Raw genomic sequence first — 25,884 nt, 5'->3', positions numbered from 1 at the left:
TCAGTGGAGGAATCACTAAAAAATGCCACTGCTACGCCTTAAAGTCTTCAGAACAGCATGGCTGAATAAATGCTGCTGAAAGTCACAATTGAATTAATTAGGTCCCACAAATGCTTAGGAGGTACTCTAAAGCAAGCCCTCCAACAGTTGGCAACAACACTGGACGCTTCTCAGCTCTTTGGAATGACCATAATAACAAAAGAGGAATAAGGAAAAGATGACTAACATCCATGAAGAAAGGATGACTGTAGTTCGAAAGCTACCCAGTGATGTAAACAGATCAGTTCTGTGAGGACTGAACTGCTAGTGCTAAGAGAGACTATGAACTTATCTGTAATGAAAACTATGAATAAAGAATAATGCTCTTAACTGAAACAAATATGTTAGAGTTTTAATACTGAATGCTTAAGTAATTTCTTAAACACTTGGTGGTTTTTGTTACAGACAAAACGATCCAGTTCCGAGAATAGCTGTTATCAACATTAATGAGATTTCCCTTCCTGAAATGCACAGCCCAATCCTAGGAGTGCTTGCAACGGGTTGCAACTTCGTCAGCGCAACATAGCCCACATCCTTAAGCTAGAGCTGGCATCTGATCACTGCATCTGCTGTTCTTCCTGAACAATGAGGTTTTCCGCACAGGTCTTTTCCTTCAGTTCTGGCTCCACACAGCTTCAATTTATCCCCTGATTTCTACATGCATTTTTCCCCTTTAATTTTTGCTTTTGGTTTTCTGGTTTCTCACCCTCCCCCCCCCCCCGAGTTCTTTTGAGTAAAAGTACTCTGATCTTTTCCTGGACGTTGGCTTTGAGTAGTTCTTTTCCCTCATGCACAATGTTTGTTTCAGTTTTGTTTGCCCCACCCACTCGCACCCAACTTCAATCCACTTTTCAATGACTGGACTTCACTCCCGCCTTCCTTTCCCCCCTCCTGTTTCGCTTTCATTTTTTTTTTAATCGTCAATTTCATGTAGATATATTCACCTACCATTGTAATAATAGGCGCAACAGGTTTTCTGCATTCTCAGCTTTCATTTTTTTTTTAAAAAAAGTAAGCCTCTAGCCCCCTTTGCTACAGAGATATGCTTTTTTCACTACATCTCTGCAAGGGAAAGGGATAGAGACTTATTTATTAAAAAAATAAAATATGGAAATTCAGAGAATGCGCAGGACCCGTTATTACAATGGTAAGTTGATATATTGATATGGCATTGATGATTTTTTAAAAATTGCAAAAACCCTGGTAGCCCAGGAAGGGGTGGGCAGCCACTTCTGGTGCCAGAAAAGCAGCTCAGTTTGAAAGCACACAGCCACTGCTGCTCTGGGCTCTATTTCAACAGAGGTTGGTTTGCCCTGCCAGTGCCTGCCTCTGCCTCCTGGCTCTGGATCAGCCTGGTTAGGGTTCTTCGCTTTGAATAGGAGGGCTGAGTTATGGGTGGTAGAGCAGCTCCCCATACAAAGACTGACTGTGTGTTCATTTTCTACCTTCATTAAAAAAAAATCAGTCCTTATATCGGTATAGCAATATATGCATGCATAAAATATAAAAAAGGGGTACTATGATATCACTAATGATGCCATTGATGACAACTGCTCCCTCGCTTGAAAGCCCAGATTATTTAAGATATGTGTGGAAGAAAATAAACTGATTCCACAACTGAAAAAATGCAAAGTGTGGGCAAATGTGTGAGAAAAGTCTACCCAAACCCATTTCAATGCCTGTGGATCTACCACTACAAAAATCATGAATAAGTTGAGTGTGCAGAAAAGCCCAATACCCCATCCAATATCCATGATCCATTGTGTCCATATATTGTTTTGGCTTGAGCACGCAGTAACATTAGTTGTGCGTCCATGCCTGTGGAGGGTGTTTAGGCAATGGGCCCTAATGCTTAATTTGCATTTGAAATAAGACTCCTTTTGTATTTGCATGACTCTCATCATGACTGCAGCTGATACTATCATTGGCTCCATCTTGTCTTAGCAGTGGACTAAAACTTCTTGTTTCAGATCTGAGCTTGCTAGATGCTTAGCTAACCCATATCTAAGCTATGCAGGAGCTTTTACACGATAGCTGTACCAGCACAAGTGCCTCATCCCAAGTTTCTGAGGCAGGATAATTCTTTGACTTGGGACCGTGCACAAGCGCAGCTGTCCGAGCACTTTATCCAGTTAGTGGACCTCTGCTAACTGTAGGTTACTGCTTACCCTAGATCAGGGCTTTTTTTCCTAGGAAAAGAGGCAGTGGAACTCAGTGGGTTGCCCTGGAGAAAATGGTCACATGGCTGGTGGCCCCGCCCCCTGATCTCCAGACAGAGGGGAGTTTTGATGGCCCTCTGCGCCGCTCTGTCTGGAGATCAGGGGGTGGGGCCACCAGCCATGTGACCATTTTCAAGAGGTTCCGGAACTCCATTCCCCCACGTTCCAGCTGAAAAAAAGCCCTGCCCTAGATGCATTTTTCTGCCCGCTGTGGTTTTGTTCTTAGCTCTTTTTTTATACCACAATAAACTTCCCTATATTTCCAGGGGGAGGGGGGCGCCAAATACAGGCACCAATTTTATTTCGTTAATCCTCATCTTTCCACTTTCAACTTCACTGACATCTTTCTTAAAACCAGGAAAAATTCAAAGTCTTGCATTTCTGTTTGCAGCCAAGAAGCACCCAGGCCAGGAGTATACCAAGAACTCCATATCCATGGCAACCTGCAGCTTAACTTTGACACAGATTGACAATGACGTCTCTGTTTTTGTGTTTTGTAATACTATTAGTGATTGACTGAGACATGAGTGTTCTGTTTTGCCCATTATCTCAACACTACCAGCAACAAATGCACTTTTGCCAATAAATTGCTTACAAAATAATTAAAACTTCCTTGGCTGCATGGGTATGGATTCCTGGATATTCTTAAGGATTTTAGCCCTTTCCTTCTAAGTAGTTCATCAAGATGAACAGATGCTACTAAATATAAAATCTTTCTTTCAATTATATGATTGAGTTACACCTAGAAAGATCCTCCAACATTCGACACTGGGCTGTCAAAAATATATTAGATACCTGGCAAAAATAAACAGTCAAAATATGCTTCATTAGCTTAATTGTTCTTACCTTCTCCTTCATCAAGCTATTCCAAACCAAGAAAGGGAGTTCATTTTTACTGCCTTCTTGAACAGGCAGCAGAAAGATAGCTGGCTGTTACTCTGTTCTGTTACTTTGAAACCTTCCCTGTTTAACCCCTGAAAACTCCAGTACAGTTTTTAGTTTAAAATCCGTTCATTCCTATGTTCCTTCTGGTAAATAAAGATTATTTTTGTTTTAGCCTGAAATAAATAGGTGAGGGGAAATATCACACATGCACACATGCTCTGGTCATGCCCAATGGGCCTAGCAAATTAAATGGTGGCAGCTTATACCGAGGGAAAGCAACTTCTGAGTTCCCGTTCCCCCCGACAGCCCTGGGCTGTAGCTGGGTGAAAGGAGGCACCGACAGGGAAGGGGCAGCCTGTCTGGTGGAGCCTCTGGAAGAGGAGAGAGGGGGCTCTGTGCGGATTTGGGTCAGGGCTCTCTGCCTGCTGTAGTGGAGGCTAGACAGGTAGCATGTGGCAGGGGGGGGGGACCCTGACATTTACCTACCTGGGTAACAATGGGTGTGAACAGCTTGTGTGTCTGAGGGTGCGAGATGAGGGGTCTACCTACTTACCTACGCACACGCACACACGCACACACACACATCACCTGTCATAGGCCCTTTATAAAATGAAAACGGGGTTATACTTCCGTGTAACTGTTGTTCATCGAGCGTTCTTCTGTGCAGCACAAATCAGAACTGCGCATGTGCAAGCCAGCCACAGACATTCTAAAGCTTCTAAAGACACAAGACGCTTACCTAGCCTTTTCGCGTGCTTTTCCCCTTGGTGCAGCTCTAAAAGGTGGGGCAAGCAGCTCCCTCCCTCAGTTCTCCAAGCTACTGGTGTTGAAGGAAATTAACAATCGTAAAGAGCACACAGTGGGAAAGGATGGAGGGATGTGTACTTGTACAGAACATTCAATGAAAAACAGTTACAGGTAAGTGCAACCCTGTTTTCATCGACGTGCCTTCTCTGAAGTCCCACATGGGAGACTGGCGAGCTAACTTACCCAGGTGGTGGACATGAAGCTCTTCAGTGAAAAAGACTTTTCTGGACTGCCTGGCCAACAGCTGCATCGCTTCTGGAGTCCACATCAATAGCATAATGCTTGATGAATGTGGACGTTGGAGACCAGGTGGTCACCTTACACAGTTCCACTAGAGGGATGCCAAAATTAAAGGCTGACGATGTGGATTGCACCCTTGTAGAGTGTGCTGTAACTTGCAAAGGATATGGTTGTTTAGACTGGTTATAACAATCCTTAATGAGCCAAACTATCCAATTTGAAATGGTCCGTGCGATTACCTTTTTTGGGCCATTTAAATGAGATAAACAGAGTCTTTTCGGAAAGGAGCTGTCCTATACAAGTAGAAGCACAAAACATGTTTTTTAAAAAAAAATTTATTGGATCAGAAATATTTAATGTCCATTACAATCAATTTCTTTTAGATATTCCAATTCTAACCCCCTCCCTTTCCCCCCCTTTTGATGACTTCCAACAGTTTTCCAACCCCTTGTCTATTTTCCCCTACTCGTTCCAAATTTATTTTACCTATTAAACATATACTTTCACTCTCTTCTAAGCTTATCTATTATATCACAGTGCTATCTCTGTTTCCCTTCCCATTTGACTTAACAACTAAATAATATATTTCTGGCATATATTCTTCAATAATCATTTTAGTAGCCTATACTCTATCTTACTCATTCTGGTCTCATCTTTATGGGACAAACAATTTGTCCCTTGTTTATACACATTCGGCATAAGTCAATCAATTTGACCCCTATTCTGTATGCTACTGTATGTTTTCCCCTCCTTTCTTATATTCATTCATTTTAATTATATAGATTCTCCGTTATACCATTATCAGCCAGCAATGATATTAATTAGTTTCTGTCCTTATAAATCTTATAATAACACCACTATTACTTAATACTATGCATAGTAATCGAATAAAATAATTGCTTAGAAATTTTCAGTTAACTCTCCCCCCCCCCCCCCCGGTATAGTCACTTCTCTCTTCTTTTGTTGTGTTTCAATAATTTTCAAACTGCCACAGTTCTCCTCCCACCTCCCATTTTTTCACCAAGTACTGTTTCAGCTTCTCCCAATCCGTGTTAAACTGTCCTGGATCAAGGTCTCTCAATTTTCTTGTCATTTTGTCCATCTCCGCCATGTACAGCAATTTGTAAATCCAGTCCTCAATAGTTGGCACTTCTTGTACTTTCCACTTTTGCGCGTACAAAAGTCTGGCCGCTGCTGTCATATAAAATAGCAATGTCCTGTGTTGTGCTGGGATGTCCTCCATTCCCAAGTTCAGTAGCAGGAGTTCTGGGTTCTTATTAACTTGAAATTGTAAAATCTCACTTATTACTCTTATTATTTCCCCCCAGTACTGCCTAGCCACCTCACAAGTCCACCACATGTGATACAAAGATCCCTCATGCTTTTTACATTTCCAGCATTTATTAGACATATTCAAATTCCCTAGCGCAATTTTCTTTGGTGTCAGATACCAACGATAAATCATTTTATAGACATTCTCTTTGATATTGGTGCATGTCGTGATCTTCAACGTATTTTTCCACAAGTGTTCCCACGCCTTCATTGTTATTTCTTTATTGAAATTTATAGCCCACTTCACCATTTGCACTTTAACTGTCTCATCTACAGTATACCATTTTAGCAACACCTCATAGACCTTAGAGATTTCCTTTTTGTTTTCTTGTAAAATTACTTCCTCTAATTCCGAGTTCTCCATTCTTATCCCTCCCTTTGCACAGTCCGAGTTGTAAAGATCTCTGATCTGTCTATATTGGAACCAATCATAATTTGAAGACAACTCTTCTTGCGTCTTTATTCTTAATTTAGAAAGGTCTGTTCGTGTTATTTCCTTGTATGTTAGACATTTTTGTTCATTATCAACAGTTCTCGGGTCTATTACTTCATAAGGAACCACCCAAGAGGGAGTTCCTTCCTGTAAGTAATTTCTGTACTTCTTCCAAATTGTGAAGAGGCTTCTACGGATATAATGGTGCAAAAACATAGAGTCTGCTTTTACTTTATCATACCACAGATATGCATGCCATCCAAATATTTTTTTGTATCCTTCTAAGGCCAGTACTTTGCGATTTTTCAAAGTCATCCAATCCTTCAACCACACCAAGCAGATTGCATCATAGTAAAGTCTTAGATTGGGCAGTTGCATTCCACCTCTCTCTCTTGCGTCCTGTAATACTTTCATTTTCACTCAAGGCTTCCTGCCTGCCCAGACAAAGTTCGATATTTTCCTCTGCCATTTTTCAAACTGCTTAGAGTCCCGAATGATTGGTATTGTCTGTAACAAAAACATCACTCTTGGCAACACATTCATCTTGACTACTGCAATTCTTCCTAACCATGACAAATTCAATCTATTCCATTTAATCAAATCTTGCTCTATTTGAGTCCACATGTTCTCATAGTTATTCTTGAATAGGTCTATATTTTTTGCAGTCAGTTCGATTCCCAAGTATTTCACCTTACTTGTTACTTCACAGTCTGTTATTTCCGTTAATAACTGTTGTTTTTGTTTAGTCATATTTTTGCATAATATCTTAGACTTCTTTTTATTTACATAAAAACCTGCCAAATCTCCAAATTCTTTGATTTTTTCTATTACCTTTGGCATATTCTCAATCGGATCTTCCACAATTAACATTATATCATCTGCAAATGCTCTGACCTTATAGGAAAAATCTTTTATTTCTATTCCATGGATCGCATTATCTTCTCGAATCTGTATCATCAAAAGTTCCAAAACTAAAATGAACAACAGTGGAGACAACGGGCAACCTTGTCTTGTACCTTTGCCAATAGTCAGTTTTTTAGTCAACTCATCATTCACCACAATTGCTGCACTCTGGTCTCTGTAGATTTCTTTCACTGCTCTTATGAATCTTTCTCCCATTTGCAGCTGTTCCATAGTGGCAAACATAAAGTCCCAGTTCAAATTGTCAAATGCTTTTTCAGCATCCACAAAGAAGAAACCAACCTCCTTATCACAGCGCCTGTCATAGTATTCAATAGCATTTATAACTGTCCTTAAATTGTCTCTGATTTGTCTATTCGGTAAAAAACCAGCTTGTTCTTCTCCAATAACTTCGGATAACCATCCCTTTACTCTTTCTGCCAGGATCTTCGCAAAGATCTTATAATCATTGTTAAGTAAGGAAATTGGTCTGTAATTTTTAACATTAATCAAGTCTTGTCCTTCTTTGGGGATCAATGATATATTAGCTTCAGACCAAGTGTCTGGAATTCTTTGATCACTCAAAACACCATTGATCACTTCTTTTAAGAATGGTGCCAGTTCATTGACCATTACCTTATAAAATTTAGCTGTAAATCCGTCAGGTCCTGGCGCCTTTCCCAGGTTTGTTGACTGAACTGCCTTTCTTATCTCCTCCTCTGTTACTTCACTATTCAATTTATTTCTCCAATCTTCCAAAATTGCTGGAAGCTTCGTTTTCCCCAAATATGTTGCTATTGAGTCTTTATTCACTTCTTTTTTGTTATACAGTTTAGCGTAAAATTTGTAAAAAGCTCTGCTAATAGCAGTCTGTTCCAAATGTACTTTATTATCCTCACATATTTTATTTATTGTCTTCTTCTCCTTTCTCTTCTTCAATTGCCATGCCAGGTATTTCCCAGGTTTGTTTGCACCTTCAAACGACTTTTGATTCATTCTCTTAAGGTTCCATTCCAGTTCTCTGTTATTCATTGCCATCAACTGCTCTTGAAGGATTTTAATATCCTGATAAATTTTCTTTTTCCCTGGTCTTTTCTTTAAATGTATTTCTTTGGCTTTTATTTTTTCCATAACCTCCTGTCTCTTCTCCTCCCTTTTTTCCTAGCTCTTCCATTTAAGTCCATTAATATGCCTCTAATTACTGCTTTATAAGTGTCCCATACTTTATTGGTCGGTACTTCTCGATTCATGTTGTACTGCATGAAGTACTTAGTTTCCCTTCTCAACATCTCCAAATTTTCTCCTTCTTGTAGCAAGTCCTCATTTATTCTCCATCCTTTCCTCTTAGTTCTTTTCCCGAACTTCCACGTAATTGGATTATGATCTGAGCCTACCATGGGCATTATTTCCACATCCTTAGTCCAAAGCACTAAGTCCTTTGAGGCCCAGATCATGTCTATTCGTGATAAAGTGGAGTGTCTTGCGGAGAAAAATGTATATTGTCTGCCTTTGGGATTCTGTATTCTCCATACATCTTCCAAAGTTTCCTGCTGCATTAACGCAAAAAAAGTCTTTGGTAATAGTCCTCTTTTCTTTTGTGCAGTTACTGATTTTTTTATCCTGCTCCAAATTTGTGACTCCATTGAAGTCTCCTGCAAGAATTATCTGGTCATAAGAAAGTTCATCTAATTGCTTCTTCAAGTCCTCGAAGAAGCTCTCTTTTGCACCGAAGCACAAAACATGTTTAACATCAAGTGCGCACAGAAGTCTTTCTATCAGTTGAAGGAGTAGGGGGAAATTCAATGTCCTCGTTTAAGTGAAAAGCAGAGACAACCTTCAGCGGAAAAGGGAGGCTCAGACAGAGGACAACCCAATCTGTGAACATCTTAATGAAAGGAGGGTCATGTTTCAGGGCTTGCAATTCACTCGCCCTCCTAGTCTAGGTTATAGCCACCAGAAAGGCTGTTTCGGCTGTCAGAACCTTCAAGGAAAGGGTAGCTAGGGGCTCAAAAGGTTTATGCGTGAGTGCAGTGAGAACCAAGGAGAGATTCTAGGGTATCAACCTGGATGTTTGAGGGAATAGATTTGCTAGACCTTTTAGGAAGGACTTGCATTGTGGCTAGGCAAAGAGAGATTTCCCATCTATATTATCACAGTAGGTGGAAATGGCTGCTAGGTGGACCTCAACAGAGGAATTAGCCAAACCTCGGTCCTTCGGCTAACCAAATAGTGCAAAACAGATGGTTTATGTTGCCGTCTGTGGCCCAAAAAGAAAATCTTTTCCATTTGGCTAGGTACAACTTTCTGGTGGAAGGTTCTCTAGCTTCCAACAGGTCCTTCTGGGGAGGAAAAACTCAGTCATGGGGGGAAATGAACCGGGCTGTTAGCTTCAGAGTGGTTAAGTTGTGATGGAGTATCACATCTTCCTGTAACAGGTGTGGAATCTGGGGGAAATGGTAGATTCTGCCCTGTACCAATTGGAACAGAGTGGCAAACCAAGCCAGTAAAGGGTTATTACAATTGCCAAGGAACCTTCCCTCATCCTCTTGCCGAGTGTCACTGTCATAAAAGGAAAAGGGGGAAACGCATATAGGAAGGTGCCCAACCATGGGATCTTAAAAATGTCCTTGAAAGGGGACTTCCCATTTTCTGCACAAAAGCAATATTGAGCTCATCTCTTTCTGAGGTCTGTGGCAAACAGATCTATGGTGGGATATCCCCAAACAAGGCAAAGGAGGTCCATGTGGATGGACCATTCATAGTTCTGGGATTTTGAGCAACTTACTGCCTCTGCCAGAACATTTTCCTTGTCCACTACGTGTATGGCAGAGAGAAAGATTTGATGCTGGATAGCCCCTTCCCAGATCAGTAAGGATTCCTGAGTGAAAGCCAGGAAAGCTGTGCCCCCTTATCTGTTCAAGTAATGCATGGCATTTGTATTGTACGTGCGGATCTGAACATTCCTGACTTCCACTAAGTAAGGCAGAGCCTTCAGAGTATACTATATTGTCCTGAGATCTAGTAGGTTGATGTACACAGTGGATTCTTGATGGGATCAAGCTACCTTTACTTGGGTGGTCTCCAAACACGCCTCACATCCCAACAGGGAGGCATCTATGCAGATTGAAATGTGAACTAGGGAGGAACGGAAGGGAGTCCCCACTAACAGGTTCTGCATGTTGTTCCACCAATTCAGGGATCTGTGGATGACCCTCAGAACTGAGAACTGCTTTTATGGGTTCTAACGGTGTGGGTAGAACACTCCAACAAACCAGTTCTGCTGGGGACAAAACCTCAGCCTGGTGTTGGGAACTATCAGAATCAGAGAGGCCATAAAACCTAATAGTTTTTGAATTTGTTTGCACTTTGGTGCCTGTATGAAAGGACCTTGTTTAGAGTGAGAAGAAATTTCCCTATCTTTTCCAGAGTAGGGAAGGCAAGGGCTAGTGATGAATCTAAGATTGCCCCTATCTGTCACTTTCTGGCAGGGAACCAGAGATTACTTTTCCACATTGACCCTCAGGCCCAGCTGACATAGGACTGCAAGAACCAGAGCCAAGTGTTGTGATAAGGACTATTTGGTCTAGCCCATCAGAAGTCAATCGTCAAGATAAGAAAGATGGTAACCCTTTCTCTCTGAGGGGGCTGACCACTACTACCATGACTTTCATAAAGATATGAGTGGCAGATGAGAGACTAAAAGGAAGAACATTGTATTGGTATCTTTTGGATCCAAACTGAAAATGAAGGAATGTCCTGTACTGAACATTTATTGGAACGTGAAAATATGCATCTTTTAAATAGATAGTAAAACCAAACTTGACTTTGTAACAAGGGTAGGCTGTCTCTTAACAACATTCAAAATCTTTTTGGCAATTATAAACTCGTTCAAGGGATGAAGGTCTAAAATAGGACGGGAACACCCTGACTTTTTGTCTACAATAAAGTAGTGGGGGGAAACGCTGTCAGTACAGCCGGATGGAACAGGTTCTATGGCATATTTCAGCAGCAATGACTGCACTTCCTCTAAAAGTACGGTGGGAGGAAGTGGAGGGTTGAGCAGAGAGGGAATGTTGGGTGGAGTTGCCTTGAACTCTAGGCAGTAACCTTGTTTGATTATGGACAACACCCAAGCCTCCTAGGTGATCAATTCCCAGGCCTGTAGAGGAAGTGAGTGGTTAACAGACATGGCTTGGTGTCAAAAACCCTGTTTGTTAGATCCAAGCTGATCCCTTGGAGATCAGGAACCATCTTTTGACTTGGCTCAGAAATATCTCCTCCAAGGTTGAACAGAAGCCAAGGAAGAGGGCTGTTGAGAAGCCTCTGGGCAATGTATGCATCAGTTGTGGATGGAACCAATTGTATTTAGGTGTCTATGGCCTTGGAGGAATTTTTTGTTTAAAGGGGTTTGGGTAGAGAGGGGTAATACCCAAAGACCAAGCTGTCACTTTATCCTCTTTGATCTTTTTGAGTGCCTCATCTGCACTGGATGAAAATAGGTTTGTCTCCTCAAACGGAAGGTCTTCTATCCTCATTCTATGGTAAGGGGCTAAAGCTATGGTTCTGAGCTGCATATGTCTACAAATTACAGTTGCAGAAGCAGTAGCTCTGGAAGAGCAGTCCCCAATATGTCTGGCTGTTAGACATGAGCATGAATCAAAATACGAATCAAATTTCATGATGAATCGAGCCAATTCATGTTTCGTGAAATGCATTTTGTGGGGCTGCAGTTTTCATGAAATTCACGCCTTTTGGGCCCAATTCGTGAATGATTCGTGATGCCAGACAGGCTGGCACCAATCCATTGATTCCCTAGGCAACACAGGCCCGGAATGTCTGCAGACCTTTTGTTGCCATTGGAAGCCCCAATCTTAGCCCACATAACCTTGATAGGCAGCTCTCCTTGCCAACTGGAGAGCTTCCATTCTGCCTGGTATAGCAAGGAGCAGGAGAGTTGATCCCCTAGGTAACTGAGGAGATGGGCCTTCTGTAGCCATGGGAACACCAATCTCATCCCTCAAAACCCTGTTAGGCAGGTCTGTCTGCCAACCACAGACCTCCTGTTCTGCTCTATGTGAGCATTTGTTATATAAGGCACCTCTCTCTGCCTTGTGCTTTTAGTTCCAGTAGACAGAGAAAGAGGGAGGATCTGTTGCTGGGACTTGGAGTGAGAAAGAGTGGAGTTGGGAGCTTTTGGCTGGATTTGCTGCTGCTTCAAAGGAGACTGAAAAGTGTTTCTTATTTTCCTCACTTGTCTTTGCTGGGAAGGTCTTTGGGTGAGGGTGCCTTTTTTCCTCCACCCCGCCCCACTCTAGTCTCAGGCCTTTGCCTGGCTCTGGAGCCTATCTTGACTGAGGCCTCTCTTATTTTTTTTTGCTTGTCTTTGTTTCTTCTTAATTCTTTCTCTGCTCTTTTGAGGGCTCACATTCTTGTTGTTTCCTTTGGTTTGATTTTGTGCACCTTTCCCGCCTGCGCAGGTTTCTGTGTGGTAGTTTTGGGGCCCTTCCCCCAAGCCCAGTCTTAGGGTCACTGCCTGGCCCTGGGCCCAACATTGTGGGTTCCGGTTAACGTTCTGCAATCTTGGCCAAACTGAGAAGGTGCGTAGAAGAGAGCCTGCTGAAGTCTCCCTGCGAGTTTGGCATCTTTGGGTGTGAAGGGGGTCGTTGAAGTGCCCCAGGTTCTGACAAACCACGAAACTAATCAATCATATTGCAAAACGGGACAATTTCATGGAAGTTCGTGTTTTGTGATTCATGGAATGTGATGAAACATGAAACTCTCATTTCTTTTTTTTCCATTTCATGCCCATCTCTACTTGCTAATTTTGCTCCAAACAACTTGCTACTTGCTACTTGCTCCAAACAACTAATTTGTTGTTTGGAGAACCTTAAACCTTCTCCTTCAAGAATTTTAGCCAGCCTTTGTTTATCATCTGGGATTAGGTTTAGGTATAGGCCAATCTTTTCCCATAAGAAAAACTGATATCAGGCCATAATGACCTCATAATTGCCAGTTCTAAAGTTTAAGGCTGCAGAAGCATAAGCCTTTCTGTCTAGTATAGCTCCTGTCCTCTTTGTTTTTTGGAGCCAAAGGGCCCAGCATTTTCTGGAGGCCCTTGCCTTGAGAGCCAGTTTGGTGTAGTGGTTAAGAGCAGCAGGACTCTAATCTGGAGAACTGGGTTTGATTCCCAACTCCTCTGTTTGAAACCAGCTGGGTGACCTTGGGTCAGTAACAGCTTTCTGGAGTTCTCTCAGTCCCACCCACCTGACAGGGTGATTGTTGAGGGGATAATAATAACATACTTTGTAAAGCACTCTGAGTGGGTGTTAAGCTGTCCTGAAGGATGGTATATATATCGAATGTTGTTGTTGTTGTTGTTATTATTGCAAGGTCTCAGTGACAACAGAATTGATGGGAGAATGAGTAAACAGAAAATCTAGCCCTTCCTGTTTCATCTTATATTGTTTAGCTTCTCAGTTGTTGCTACAGTTGAGGTTGGCCTCGACAATACGTCTTTCATCTCATCTAGTATGTCTTGCATGATTGGGAATGCCATTGGTCCAGCCGCTTTCAAGTGGAGGACACTGAAGACTGGATCCAAAGAGGTCAAAGCTGAGCAGGTCACTTCAGATTCCTGGGCTTGTCATCCAGACTAAGTGTCTGGTATATAAATGGAGATCCTCACTTGGGCAAAGAGTCTTCCGTAAGAAACTCTGGTGGAGAAGGCACTGTAGCAATATCCGAAATGACATCGGAGTCATCATCCAAGTGTGTAGTGGGGTTCAAGGTCGGTTTGGGAACATTGTTTTCCTCTGGAACTATGGCTGGAACTGATGTAGGTCCCTTTCAGCAGCAATAGGTGCTGAAAGTGCTGGAGAAATCAAGGAAGCCTATTCTGGGCATTGTGGTCCTTTATCTGTGGTATTAGCATTCTTGGAGTCTGAAGAGCCCTTCAGGGCTGACTCCCAAAGAGCCACTTTCAATCGTGACACCCTTTCATGGTGCACTTTGGGCATAAACTGCTTATAGATTCCACGCCACAAGGTGTCATGGCCCTCGTCCAGACATAGTAGGCATACATAGCGTCCATCCGATTGAGCCATCTTGGCTCCACAACGTGAACGCTTCTTGAAAAGAGCCTTTGAAGCCATGGAGTCAAAGGCCCGAACTCACCACTGGAATCGAGGAGTGGAGTGAAGAACACATCCTCCTTCAGCGGCGGCTGAAGAAGAACTGAGGGAGGGAGCCAGACTTTCATATCCACGTGTAGGGGGAAAGCGTGCAAAAACACTAGGCAACTATCTCACGCCTTTAGGCGCTTTAGAATGTCCGCAGCTGACCTGCACATGCGCAGTTCCATTGTTGGACTACACAGAAGACACAACAATGAACTAATGTTTATAGTCTACGAACAGAGCACAGCAACTCTCCAGGCCTGGTACTCTGCTGATGACTAAGAACAATAACTGTGTTTGGGCTTACTTATATGCAAATATACATCTGGACTGGACTGCAAATTCAGCTGCACCTTGCACCTCCATTATGTGGCAGCCTCTGCCCTCTGCAGCTCTATTTTGTGACTGGTTCTCAGAGACAGACTCCAAGGCTCTAGTAAAGAAAGGAGGCTTTGCAAAATGGTTATTAGGGCATCACTGTCTAAGGGGGCATCTATTCTCTTATGTCTCTACCATTTTCTTAGATCAGCAGAAAAGGCACTGTTCTGCATCCTCTTTCAAACAGGAGAGGATGTTGAGAATGCAGGTCAAGACATTCACAGCAGCAGTCCTCGTTTTTTGGGTCTCCTTAGGAGAGCCACCTGTTTTTTGGCAGTTAAAAATTTCTGATCGTAAAGATGTTTTGCTCTGGCTGACTATATAATGTGCAATGTTTTTAACTGCAGCTGTCTTTGACTGTTGTATCTCCATTTTAGAGGTTGTTGCATGCCTTATGAAAGAAACTTAATTCCAATTTGCAGTCGTTAGAGGGAGCTCGAAAAATTGTCATTTCTAATGACATGGTGAAAGTTTATCTTTGTATGAATATAATGAACACATGCAAGAGGAAATTACAGCAAGAGTACAGTTTCAGTAAAAAGCAGAGAGAAACTTATCAAAACAAAGGCCCTGAGAGTTTTCAGGTTTAAGTACATGAATTCTAGAATACTACTTCCGTATGCGTCAAAAACAATGCTTCAAACAGATAACAAATAATTACCTAACACCAACTTATGCTAGAAATGAATCTGATAACAAAAACACGTGAACAATACCTTCCGTTGAAGCAGCATCAATCATCACTCGTTGCATCAAAACGGGTTCAGTCCCAAAATCAAATACCACAGTTTGTCGAAATGTTCCAAAGATCTCTGTGCTAAATGCTATACAGATTTTGTACACAGAATGATCTATTCCATTCTGGGCCATCTTTCCTCCAATCCATTCCTGGCAGTTGCCCGGAACATCCTGTGATACCTGGGCGGTGCTATCTCCAGCAGATATGGTGGTGATACTGAAATGAGGACGATGCGCATCATAGAGCAGGGCCACTCGATACAACATCCTTGCAGGCTATGGAGAAACAAAGCAGTGTGAATAACTGGTGGAATCCTCATGAACATTACGCTGCAAAGGGCAGAATGGGGGTGTTCCTATCACAGAATGCCGTCCCTCCACCTGACGCCACAGAATGTCAGCGCTTGTATCTTAAAATGCAAGTTTCCAGCGCTCTTCTTTGCTCATAGAAAAATGAAATTGTGCAAGGATTTACTACCAAAGGTGAGAGAAGGTTTGACTTTTAGTAGCTGGTGAGGGTGTGGCACCACTTCTGCATCTAATCTAACACGTAGCATTTATATAGCAATTTAGAGTGTACACACATCTCACATTATTGTTGTCATCTTTACAACCACCCTGTAATGTGGAACAGTATTATTATTCCCATATTAGATATGGGGAGGGGCCGAGATATTTGCTAGCAGAGGCCACATAAGTGAGTTTATGACTGAAGTAAGATTTGAACTTGAAACTTCCTCGTTCACATTGTTGGGAAGTACTCTACGTCAGGTCTTAACCCAGTTCCTTCCTCTTCTACAAAAAACAAGCATTCCATAAATCCTAGTTTTCCTTCTGTAGTCCTATGCATGTCCTCAGCAAAAAAAAAAAAGATCAATAAAATCCAAGTCCCAGACAAAAAAACAGGATTTTTGCAAGCAGCATATACTGTGGATTTTAGTACAGAGTACTCAACTTTCAAAAAGAGAAGGAGCTGAAAAGCATTAAAGCAAAAACCTATGATTACATAATCCCAGCAGATAGCTTCAGGTAGGCAGCCATGTAGGTCTGCAATAGAACAGTAGGAGCTGAGTCCAGTGGCTCCTTAAGAACTAACAAGATTTTCAGGACATAAGCTTTCAAGAGTCAAAGCTCCCTTCAAAGTTTATATCCTGAAATTCTTATTGGTCTCGAAGGTGTCACTGGACTCGAATCCTGCTAGTCCTAGCATTAGCGTATAAGTGCTTATAAAGTAGAAAGAATCAGGATCCTACCTTACATGTGAGAGCAAATGTCCACGTCTGTTGTGATTTTTTGGTGGTGACAGTAACTGACAGTTCAGGGCTATGTTCTACTCTTACGCCATCAAGGCATTCACTAAGCTAGAGAAAAAAGTTAACATTAGATATTGCGTAGGATATGAATGATTGCATTGGAATAATATCTTTAAATTTTCTATGATAAAAACCATTTCACAACAACCAAAATATTGGCTGATACTTATTTTAATTAAATCATGTAGACATCTCACTAGAGACACCATTTAATCATAATCTGTAATAACTATCCCTCTGCTTATACATATAAACATACATATCAGCGTGGATTTGAAACAATATTGTCTACATCATGATCTAATACTAGCATCATCCCTGTTGAATCAGTACTAAATGCTCACTTTTTAAAATAACACATGCTCACTTTTTAAAAAACACATGCACTGTTAAATTCTGGGCCAGCACACCTGGATATTGGCTCCAACTGGAGAGGGAAGGTTCATCTACTCCCATCAGGAATGGGCGATCATACCAAAGACCCCAAGAATGCCTCCCATTGAGAGAGGCATTTAGAGGAAGTAGAGTGCAACTCATATTCAAGGGAACCACATTCTGCCAGCTCCTTCATTGTAGCACTTGCCCACCCAGGAAATGGGAGACTGGCATACAGCCCCTGTGATACTCTGCCACCTCTGGAAACTCATCAAAACTCTCTCATCAATCAACCTGGAGGCAACTGCGGAGCATGAGCCAGTACCTCTCGAGCTTCTTCCAGTTCTTCCAGGACCATAGGAGCTTAAAACAGTGAGAGAGCACTTTGCTTTCTCCTTAGCCACCCCTCCTACAGGTAATGGGTGATCACCTCAGAGGCCTCTGCAACATCAGAGGCATCAGTGGTAGGACCTTTACTGTCTGGTTAAAACAATAAATATAATTGCCCCACTGTGTTGTCCAAGGTGAAGGCGACTTCTTGTATTCATGGTCATCTGCACTACAGCAAATACCAAAAGGATCCAATTTAGGTTTCTTCATCAAGGACACAGAAATTTCCTACCACACACCTCAACAAGCTCAGAAAGTAGATGTATGAGCACCAAAAAACAAAAAGGTTGCTGAAGAGTACAGAGGTGATTGTGAATGTGTATAATGTGAAAAATATGACTGATTCCTTAAACTATTGCTTATTGATAATCTCAATGGAACACAACTGCTATAATTTAAAAAGGACTGCTATGATAAAAGGGCATTATGAGAAATCCCAGTACTTCTAATGAAATCAGCATCATTTATCAGGAATACATGACCCAGATTTCTCTTGATCAGTAACCTCCATCAACAATTTCCTTTTTCTTTGGTTTAAACTTACTCCATTTCAGATGAACTGAAAACTCCTTTGTTTCCCTGGTAAGTATAGCTGATGAAATTGTATTTACCATATGCTCTATTGTGTGTGTTATGTGCTGTCAAGTCACTTGCAAGTTGCAACTTATGGTGACCCTATGAATTAACCACCTCCAAAACATCCTATCATTGACAGAGTTGATCAGGTCTTGCCAACAGAAGGCTGCAGCTTCCATCATTGAGTCTACTGAACCTACTGAGGTTCACCCAGGGCTTTTTTTCAGGGGGAACGCAAGGGAATGGAGTTCCGGAACCTCTTGAAAATGGTCACATGGCTGGTGGCCCCGCCCCCTGATCTCCAGACAGAGGGGAGTTGAGATTGCCCTTCATGCTACTCCAGCGGCACGGAGGGCAATCTAAACTCCCCTCTGTCTGGAGATCAGAGGGCGGGGCCACCAGCCATGTGACCATTTTCTCCGAGGGCAACCCACTGAGTTCCACCACCTCTTTTCCCCCCAAAAAAAGCCCTGGGTTCACCATATTCCTTGTTCCTTAGTATTCAGATAGATGTGTTGCAGGTGCAAGAACTTGTAATTGCTGACCAAAATTATCTTGTCAGGAACAAGAATTTTGACTTTCCATTCTCTGAATACACTCCTGTCCTATTATAGAAGCAGGGGCTATCTTTTTAGATCTCAAGTTATCTGGCACATTACTGGAAAGAGACTCAACGCCATGGTGAAATCTCCATCTCTTCAATAACATTTTAAGGTTCCCAACAGCATAAACAAAGATGAAGGTTGTTTAGCAGTGTTATTGCCAAAAGAAACATAGTATTTTGAGTTAGATTATTTGACCATGTCCAGCAGATAGTGCTAAAAGGCAAGCTCTTCTGTTGGTTTGAAATATCAACACTCAGAGCAGTAGTTTATCTGGCCTATGAGGCTCCTTCCAAATCTAAAATTCTCTGATTTGTCTTACCACTTTCTCAGGTGATAACGAATTCATCCATTTTTCAATCAAGGATTCCATGTAACTTCCCAAACATTGTTTGTTTTCCTTCTGCTGTTTTAATCTTATCAAGCGGGAAGCATATCGTTTCCGCCATTCTGTTAGCTCTTCCTGGGAATGTGCTGAGGTACACTGTGCACCATACCGGCAGATCCCTTGCTCTAAAAATCTACACAAAATAGGAAAGACAAATTATCCCTTACTGTTTCCAATTAAGAATATTCCCAAAATGCAAAGTTTTCTTTGAAGAATTTGTGAGCTTTGAATCTGCCAACTAAGTATGATATTGAATTTTCAAAGCTGCAACTAGTTCCACATACCCAAGAAAGACTTGGATTTGGATTTCAAAAGCAGAAACCACCCATGCTGCCTGATTTTTGAAACTGATAGACTTCCAAAAGCAAGTTCTATTACAGCATGAAGATTTACTCTTCAAGGGAAAACCAGCATATCTCCCGTAGCTCTTTGGATCCTGGCTATGATATGGTTTATTCCAGAATATGCTCTGGAGCTCTAGAAGAGGCAGAGGTTTTTCAACAAAAGATTGTATTGCATTTGTTCTGTATCTCCCTTGATATGCTGAATCACTTCACTTGATTCATGTACCACTTTACACCACTATTCTAAGAAAGCTTTAATTTCAAATGGATACGTTAAATAGGAAGGTGGGGAGGGGGGGATCTTCTAAAGGGCCCTTTATAATAGTATGTTGGCTTCCAGTTAAGTTTTCTGGAGTGACAGTGACACCATGTGGTCCTCTCTGTTTATTTCAGGCTCATACTGTGTGTACTATACCACTACTTTCCACATCAAATATCAACATATTTGGCAAACCTAATAGTGTCATTACACAAGAAAATCATAGGAAACTAATTTGTACAAACATATGAATCTATTTACAACTGCTTATTGCCAAGGCCACAATGAATGACCCACAGATTCCAGAGCATTACAGAGTATTGCAACAGGATTACGCTATATAAATGAATTTGGCTCACATTCTGTGTCTCTGGCTATACAGCTGACTGCTACATCCAGATATTAGGCCTATTACTTACTAAAGATATTTTACTACATGCCTTGCTTTTAAACTATTTACCAATACACTAATTGAAAGAAACAGAACTACACGTTTTGAATGTATTAAGTGAAAAAAGCTTATTATATAATATAAAATATTCATTGCTTAGAAAATCAAGTATTTTAAGCAACAAGTCCATCACATGAGCATCTTTTTACGGCTGGACTGCTCTAAACTCAATGGACAATCAACATTTTCAGCTCACTAGCAGTGATTTAATAGCAACAAATAATCTATCAAAGTATGGCACTCTAATGGATTTACCTATTGAAATTCATCCAGAGAAGTTACAAGCAGCAGCTAAAACTCAGCCTAAATCAAAGCAAGTATTTGAGCGGCAGAAGCATTAGATCATGTGTGTTAAGACACGGGCGTGAAAGGGGGGAAAATTCCTAACACCCTGTTCGTTGTCATCCATGAACAACAAAAAGAACTGAACATGTCCCCTTAATGAACATGTTCAGTGTTCGTGACCCTTTAAAGATCCCTTTAAACTATCAGCTTGCCGCCTGCCAGCTGATAGTTTAAAGGGCCCTTTCCTGCCACGTGCAAGGGGCAGGGCCCTTTAAACACCTCACAACCTCCAGCTCCCACCCCCCTGCCCCACCCCAGCACCGCTGGGCTGCTGCTGCTGGGTGCAGCATCTCAAAGTTGGAAACTACTTTGAGAATCTCTCCGTCCTCTGACAGCAGGCAGAGCTGGTGCCACGGGCCGCTTCTGCCCGCTGTCAGAGGGATGAGGAGGCTCACCTCGTCCCTCTGACAGCGGGCAGAGCCCGTGCCGCTGCAGGACCGCTTCTACCCACTGTCAGAGGGACAAGGAGAGACTCCCCTCGTCCCTCTGACAGAGGCCAGAGCTGGTGCCGCTGCGGGGCTGTTTCTTCCCACTGTCAGAGGGACGAGGAGAGACTCCCCTCAACCCTCTGACAGTGGGTAGAGCCGGTGCCGCCACAGGGCCGCTTCTGCCCGCTGTCAGGGAGACGAGGAGAATCTCCTCGTCCCTCTGACAGTGGGCACAGACGGCACCACAGCGCTGCTCCTTCCCGCTGCCAGCAGGACGGAGAGATTTTCTCCGTCCCTCTTGCACCGGGAGAGCTGGTGCTGCCCCTTTGCTGTCATTTTCTATTCACAGTGGCAAAAACTGTACTACCTGTTGGAAGCCATTTTGCGGGGTTACAAAACTGACCTTCCCAATGTCCAATACCCACCAAATTTGCAGGGGACAGAGTCCTTACTGTCCTCTGAAGACCCCCAAAGTTTCAGAGAGATTGCAGCTCAGGAAAGGTATGATCCATGCCACCCCCCGCCCCCTTAGCTGTCTATTTCTCTTCTGAGTGGCAAAAAGCTGAAAGGTTAAAGCCAGAAGGAGTTCAGACAGAGTTCAGTCCTTGCCGTTGCCAGGGGAATTGACTGAAGGCACCTGAGTGTCTGGCTTCCCAAACAGAGGCCTAATGCAACAAATGAGGCTTGCGATGACCACCTGTTGCAAGCCTCAAACGAAGCCTTGAATACTGGTGAACTGTTATGGTTGCCTAGAAATAGCCACTGACGGCATCTAGTTAAAGCTACAGGCACTCTTTTTATCACTTGGAGTTTTTAACTCCCATAAATGTATTTTTTTTTTTAGATTTCAGATATTTTTGCACACCCAGGGCCCTTCTCAGGTGTGTGGGAAGATCTGCCTTGCCCATTCATGGCTACAGTCTCCAGATCTAAGTATCCATAGATCAATGCCACGTGGCAATTAGTATATATGATAGAGCACTTTATACTTGATATTTTACCAACACAAATGTACTAATTGATGTTGGGGTTGTCCGGGGTCTGAGTCCCAGCCCCCAGACTTGCCAGGAGGGAGCAGTGGGAGGCAACCAGGAGGCAGTGGCCCTACCACGCCAGCCAGAAACCAGGTCCAGAACCTGCCCACTCCAGGGGGAAGGGGCAAAAGGCCAAAGCCTCAGAGGGCTGGAGGGAGCAGGGAGAGAACAGCCAGTCCCACCCTCCAGGGGGAAGAGAGGGGGCTAAGCAGGACAGAGGAAAAGGGCCAAGGCAGGGGGAATAGGGACCCAGCAGCAGCCCAAACAGAGACCTTACCAGCCAAGGAGGAGAACCAGCCACTACAGCCCAGAGCCACACCCCGGCTAGAGGACAGCAGCCTGGCTCAGGAGGTGCTAGGAGCCAAGCCCCTCCAGGTGGAGCTGCCACAGGCATTCTGGGGGAGGAGATGGGTAGCCCCGCCCAGCATCAATGAGCAGGCAGCCCAGATTCTTGCCTCTTGTTTGTAGCAGAAGCTGGCCAGGGCAATTCCTCGCGAGCAAGGCCAGGCAAGCTCAGCAGTTCAAAGGCCTACTGGGGCAGCTCCTCGTGAGCAAGGCCAAGGAGACCTCAGCTGGGGATGGCTCGCATTCAACCCCACCCTGCCAGCAAGGCAAGGAAGCCAAGAAGGGATTAGTGGTAGGAGGGAAACACCTGAGGGAAGGCACAGCTGGGCCAAGTCAGGAGAGGGAACAAGCCTAGGAGGAGGGCTGGGCAGGGAATGGAAACCCTATATAAGGTGGCTAGGAAGAGCTCTGAGGTGGTGGGTGTGAGTAAGGAGTGATGGCGTGGAGTGAGAGCAGAGCAGTGTGAGAGTGGAAGCTTGGAGGAGAGTTCTGGGAGGAGGAGATGATGGAGGACGCAGGGGGTAAGCAGGCCAGGTTGAGCAGGCCAGCGAGTGGATTGAGAGGGAGTCTGGGTGATGTATACCGCCCCTCCTTCCACAGAGCAGGGTCCTGCAGCATCCCTGGTGCCCCTGTGACGTCAGGGCCGGCCCAGCCGGCGCCCCGCCTAGCGGCGGCAGCGACAAACCCTGACAGGGGTCAATATGTACATCCATGCATAATTACTAATATAACCATTTTGCCACAGATAATGAGTATTATTACATTAATACCTTTTCCTATTGATTCATACAAATATATATTTATACTGATCTGTGCATACATATATTTATGTGAGAACAGAATACTGATGTATTTGAGATTACTGAAGATTATGTATTCGAAACATTTCTTATCTATTGTGTTTTTTCATTTGAATGCTTTATAATTTATGAACATTTTTTTACTCTGTTCCTTCTTCCAACAGTTTGTGTGCATACAAACATCTTGGGGCAGAGTACTGGAGGGCATCTTGCTCAGTATCTTGTTTCATATTTTGTCCCAAGAACTTCACACACACTCCAGCAGACGGATGGTTCTACTTTTCCACTGAAATCTAGATAAGAATGTGTGTTTCACACATGCATATTCATCCCTCATGTATCATACTGCTGAATCTGGACCCTGAGGTGCAGAGCAAAAAACCAACACACTGAGGCCAATTTCAGATTGGGGTGATGTTTGTACAAACCTGGGTCAGCCTCTAGGTTTGTACAAAAATCCAAAAAAGAAAAAAAAAAAACCTTTAGTTATCAGGGGAGGGGGAGATGATTTCACAACATTAAGTCACAAAATCTTGGCCGCTATTTTGGGTTGTTTAGAAATTTTATAAATAATCAACACTAGCCGGAGCAGCTGGAAGACACTGCTGCTAGGCGAAGAATTGATGGGAAAGGAGAAGAGGCGGTGGTGAAGTCAGAAGAGCCAGAGCTGGATGAACCAAGCAGGAATAGGCAGCAGTGCTATGAGTTGAAGAGCAAGCAAGCAAGCACATGTAACAGTGACCAGAGAAGCAGCAGCAAATGGAAGGAGGTGCTTGTGGGGAGGCAAAAGAGGTGCCACCAACAAGTGAGCCCAGGAGGAGAAGGAGGCAGCAGAGCCATATTGGGGGGGGATGCAAAAAGGAAGGAAAGGTCAGCATGGGGAACAAAGAGAAGCAGGGGGAAGGTAAAAAGAGAGGGTTGCTTGGTTGAGCAGGAGAAGCAAGATAAAAGGATATGATTCCCATCCACAGGTCCCCACTTCTTTCATATAGCAACTACAATTGTAACCTGTGTGTAAAGTCTTTAGAAGTTCAACACCACAGACCAGAACATTCATATCACTTCAATGCTTTTCAGCAGCATCAGCTTATGTATTCACCTGTGACTCATTAAATATAAGCAGGGGTCATTTTGTAGAAAAAGAGCTGCAGGAACTCATTAGCATAACTCATTAGCATGTGCCATGCCCCTTGCCATCACCGGAAGTGTATCATTAGCATAACTGATTTGCATATGCCACACACCCTGACATCTCCTATCCTCCCTGTTTTGGGCCCGAAATTGGGCCCAAAATGGCAAAAAGGGGCCAAAAATTGTCAGAATTGGGATGCTGCTGAGCGGAAGCGTGATCCAACCCCCCTCAGAGGCCCAATCCTGGCCACTTTGGGACCAATCCTAGCTGTTTTAGGCCCGATCCTAGATATTTTGAGCCAAATCCAGGCCGAAACGGGCCCCAAATGGCCAAAAATCAGGTGAGCGGGACAACTTGACATGTGACCTCTTTGGAGCACTACCAAAACTGCGTTCCTGCGTGTTCCCCCTCAAAATGAGCCCTGAATATAAGTACATCACTTGATTGCTCAATGTGCAAACCAGACTTTAGTGCTCAAACCGTAGAATGTCCTGCAAAAGTCGTCACTGCATCTACAGTGCCAAAAGCCTTTTCCCATAAGATTACTACAATCCACCATTTGAGAATTAATTCTCTAATCTTGGAGACAATATAAACATGGCATGTGTCAGAGTACTTTATATACAGGAGTTGATCTGTAAGACTATGGCATAAGGGAGTGTTTGTGCATTTTTACATTCTGTCTTGTGTTGCAAGGAACCCCTCCAGACTCATGTTGTTTGCGCCTCAAAATCCTTTGGCCTTCCGATGTCAAGAGAAATGAAGAAAATCCATCCAGTTCGGTATTGCAACAGGGTCTCAAATCCACCAACAGAAACCCAGATCATACACTTTGGGCCCAATGCCAGTGTGGATCCTAGTTCTGCAAGGAATATGCATTTGAGCCCCCGTAAACTCAAGTACATAAGAAGGGCCTCTCAAGACCATCATCACCGTAGTTCATTCCCCTCTAGAACCTTCCTCGAGCATGTGCATGAAACCACCACAACCCCCTTCCCTCTTCAAGACAGGCAAAGTATGTTTTCTTCTCCCATTCTGCTCTCCTCCACATATTTCTACTCATTCACCATACTTTAGCTCTTCCATCTTCCATTCCCCATCACATCCCTCACCTGGCTCAGGGCTTCTTCCCCTTTAATCTAAAATCCTCTCTTCCACCTGTCCCACTGCACCTTGTAGTTCTACTCTGGAGCTACCCCACACCTTTCTGCTCTGGATTAGTTTGCTCTGGACTAGCCACACAACATGGACTAAAATTAATTTCAATTGGGTATTTATCTTAAAGTAACACAAGACACTAGGACTGTGCAAATGCAAATAGTTTTATGGGATTACCATATATAAAGTGCTGTGATATTACTGCAATTGCTCTCTGTCTTATACATTTGATCTATCTTTTTTTTCCTGTATATTTGGGATAGGAGGATGAAGTTACGTGCTGGTTAACTGCCTGTCTTCCTTCCATCTTTTTCTTCTCAGGGATTTAATGTTCCACTTGTATAAAACAGACTGTATACAACAGACACTTGTATACAACAGACTGGAAAATTCCCTTTTGGTCTGGACCTTGTGTTCTAGATTTTCACATGTAGGGAACACTCTAACACTGGGATTGAGTTAGGTAACACTTGTTCTATAGGCTCAGGTTGGCTAAGTCACCACCTCACTCAGTGATTTAAAATTCATTTAAAAATTACTTTTCCTATCAAATATTTACTATGTATGATTTCTAATTGATAAAGTTTTAAGTTTACATCCATTCATTGAGAAAGCCTTCTATATCTGATGGATAGGAGGATACCGCAAAGTGATTTCTGGAGTCTTGGAAAGCATGAGCTCTAATGAGAGGTTCTGACAATTAAAAGAATCTAGGTACTGCTTTATTTCTTATAACTGTAGCCTGGATAGCAGCCCTACATAATTTTTCCCTATGTATATAAACTCAAAGTGTAATAA

At 43.0% G+C, this 25,884-nt stretch overlaps 1 protein-coding gene across 1 annotated transcript in view; it reads right to left on the bottom strand.

Annotated features, from left to right (window-relative positions):
- The window catches only part of HELZ (helicase with zinc finger), a 255,751-nt gene that overhangs the window by 185,442 nt on the left and 44,425 nt on the right, over window positions 1-25,884 (bottom strand). The window contains exons 8-10 of the mRNA XM_054976797.1: window positions 18,725-18,923; window positions 16,400-16,507; window positions 15,125-15,422 (exon numbers count right to left, since the gene is read on the bottom strand). Of these exons, the coding sequence (XP_054832772.1) occupies window positions 15,125-15,422; window positions 16,400-16,507; window positions 18,725-18,923 (605 nt within the window). The remainder of the gene's footprint in view (window positions 1-15,124; window positions 15,423-16,399; window positions 16,508-18,724; window positions 18,924-25,884) is intronic.

This window comes from Eublepharis macularius, chromosome 4 (assembly GCF_028583425.1).
Source record: "Eublepharis macularius isolate TG4126 chromosome 4, MPM_Emac_v1.0, whole genome shotgun sequence".
Classification (NCBI taxonomy): Eukaryota; Metazoa; Chordata; class Lepidosauria; order Squamata; family Eublepharidae; genus Eublepharis; species Eublepharis macularius.
The sequence above is the reverse complement of the archived record's forward strand: the minus strand, read 5'-3'. Positions and strand labels throughout refer to the sequence as shown.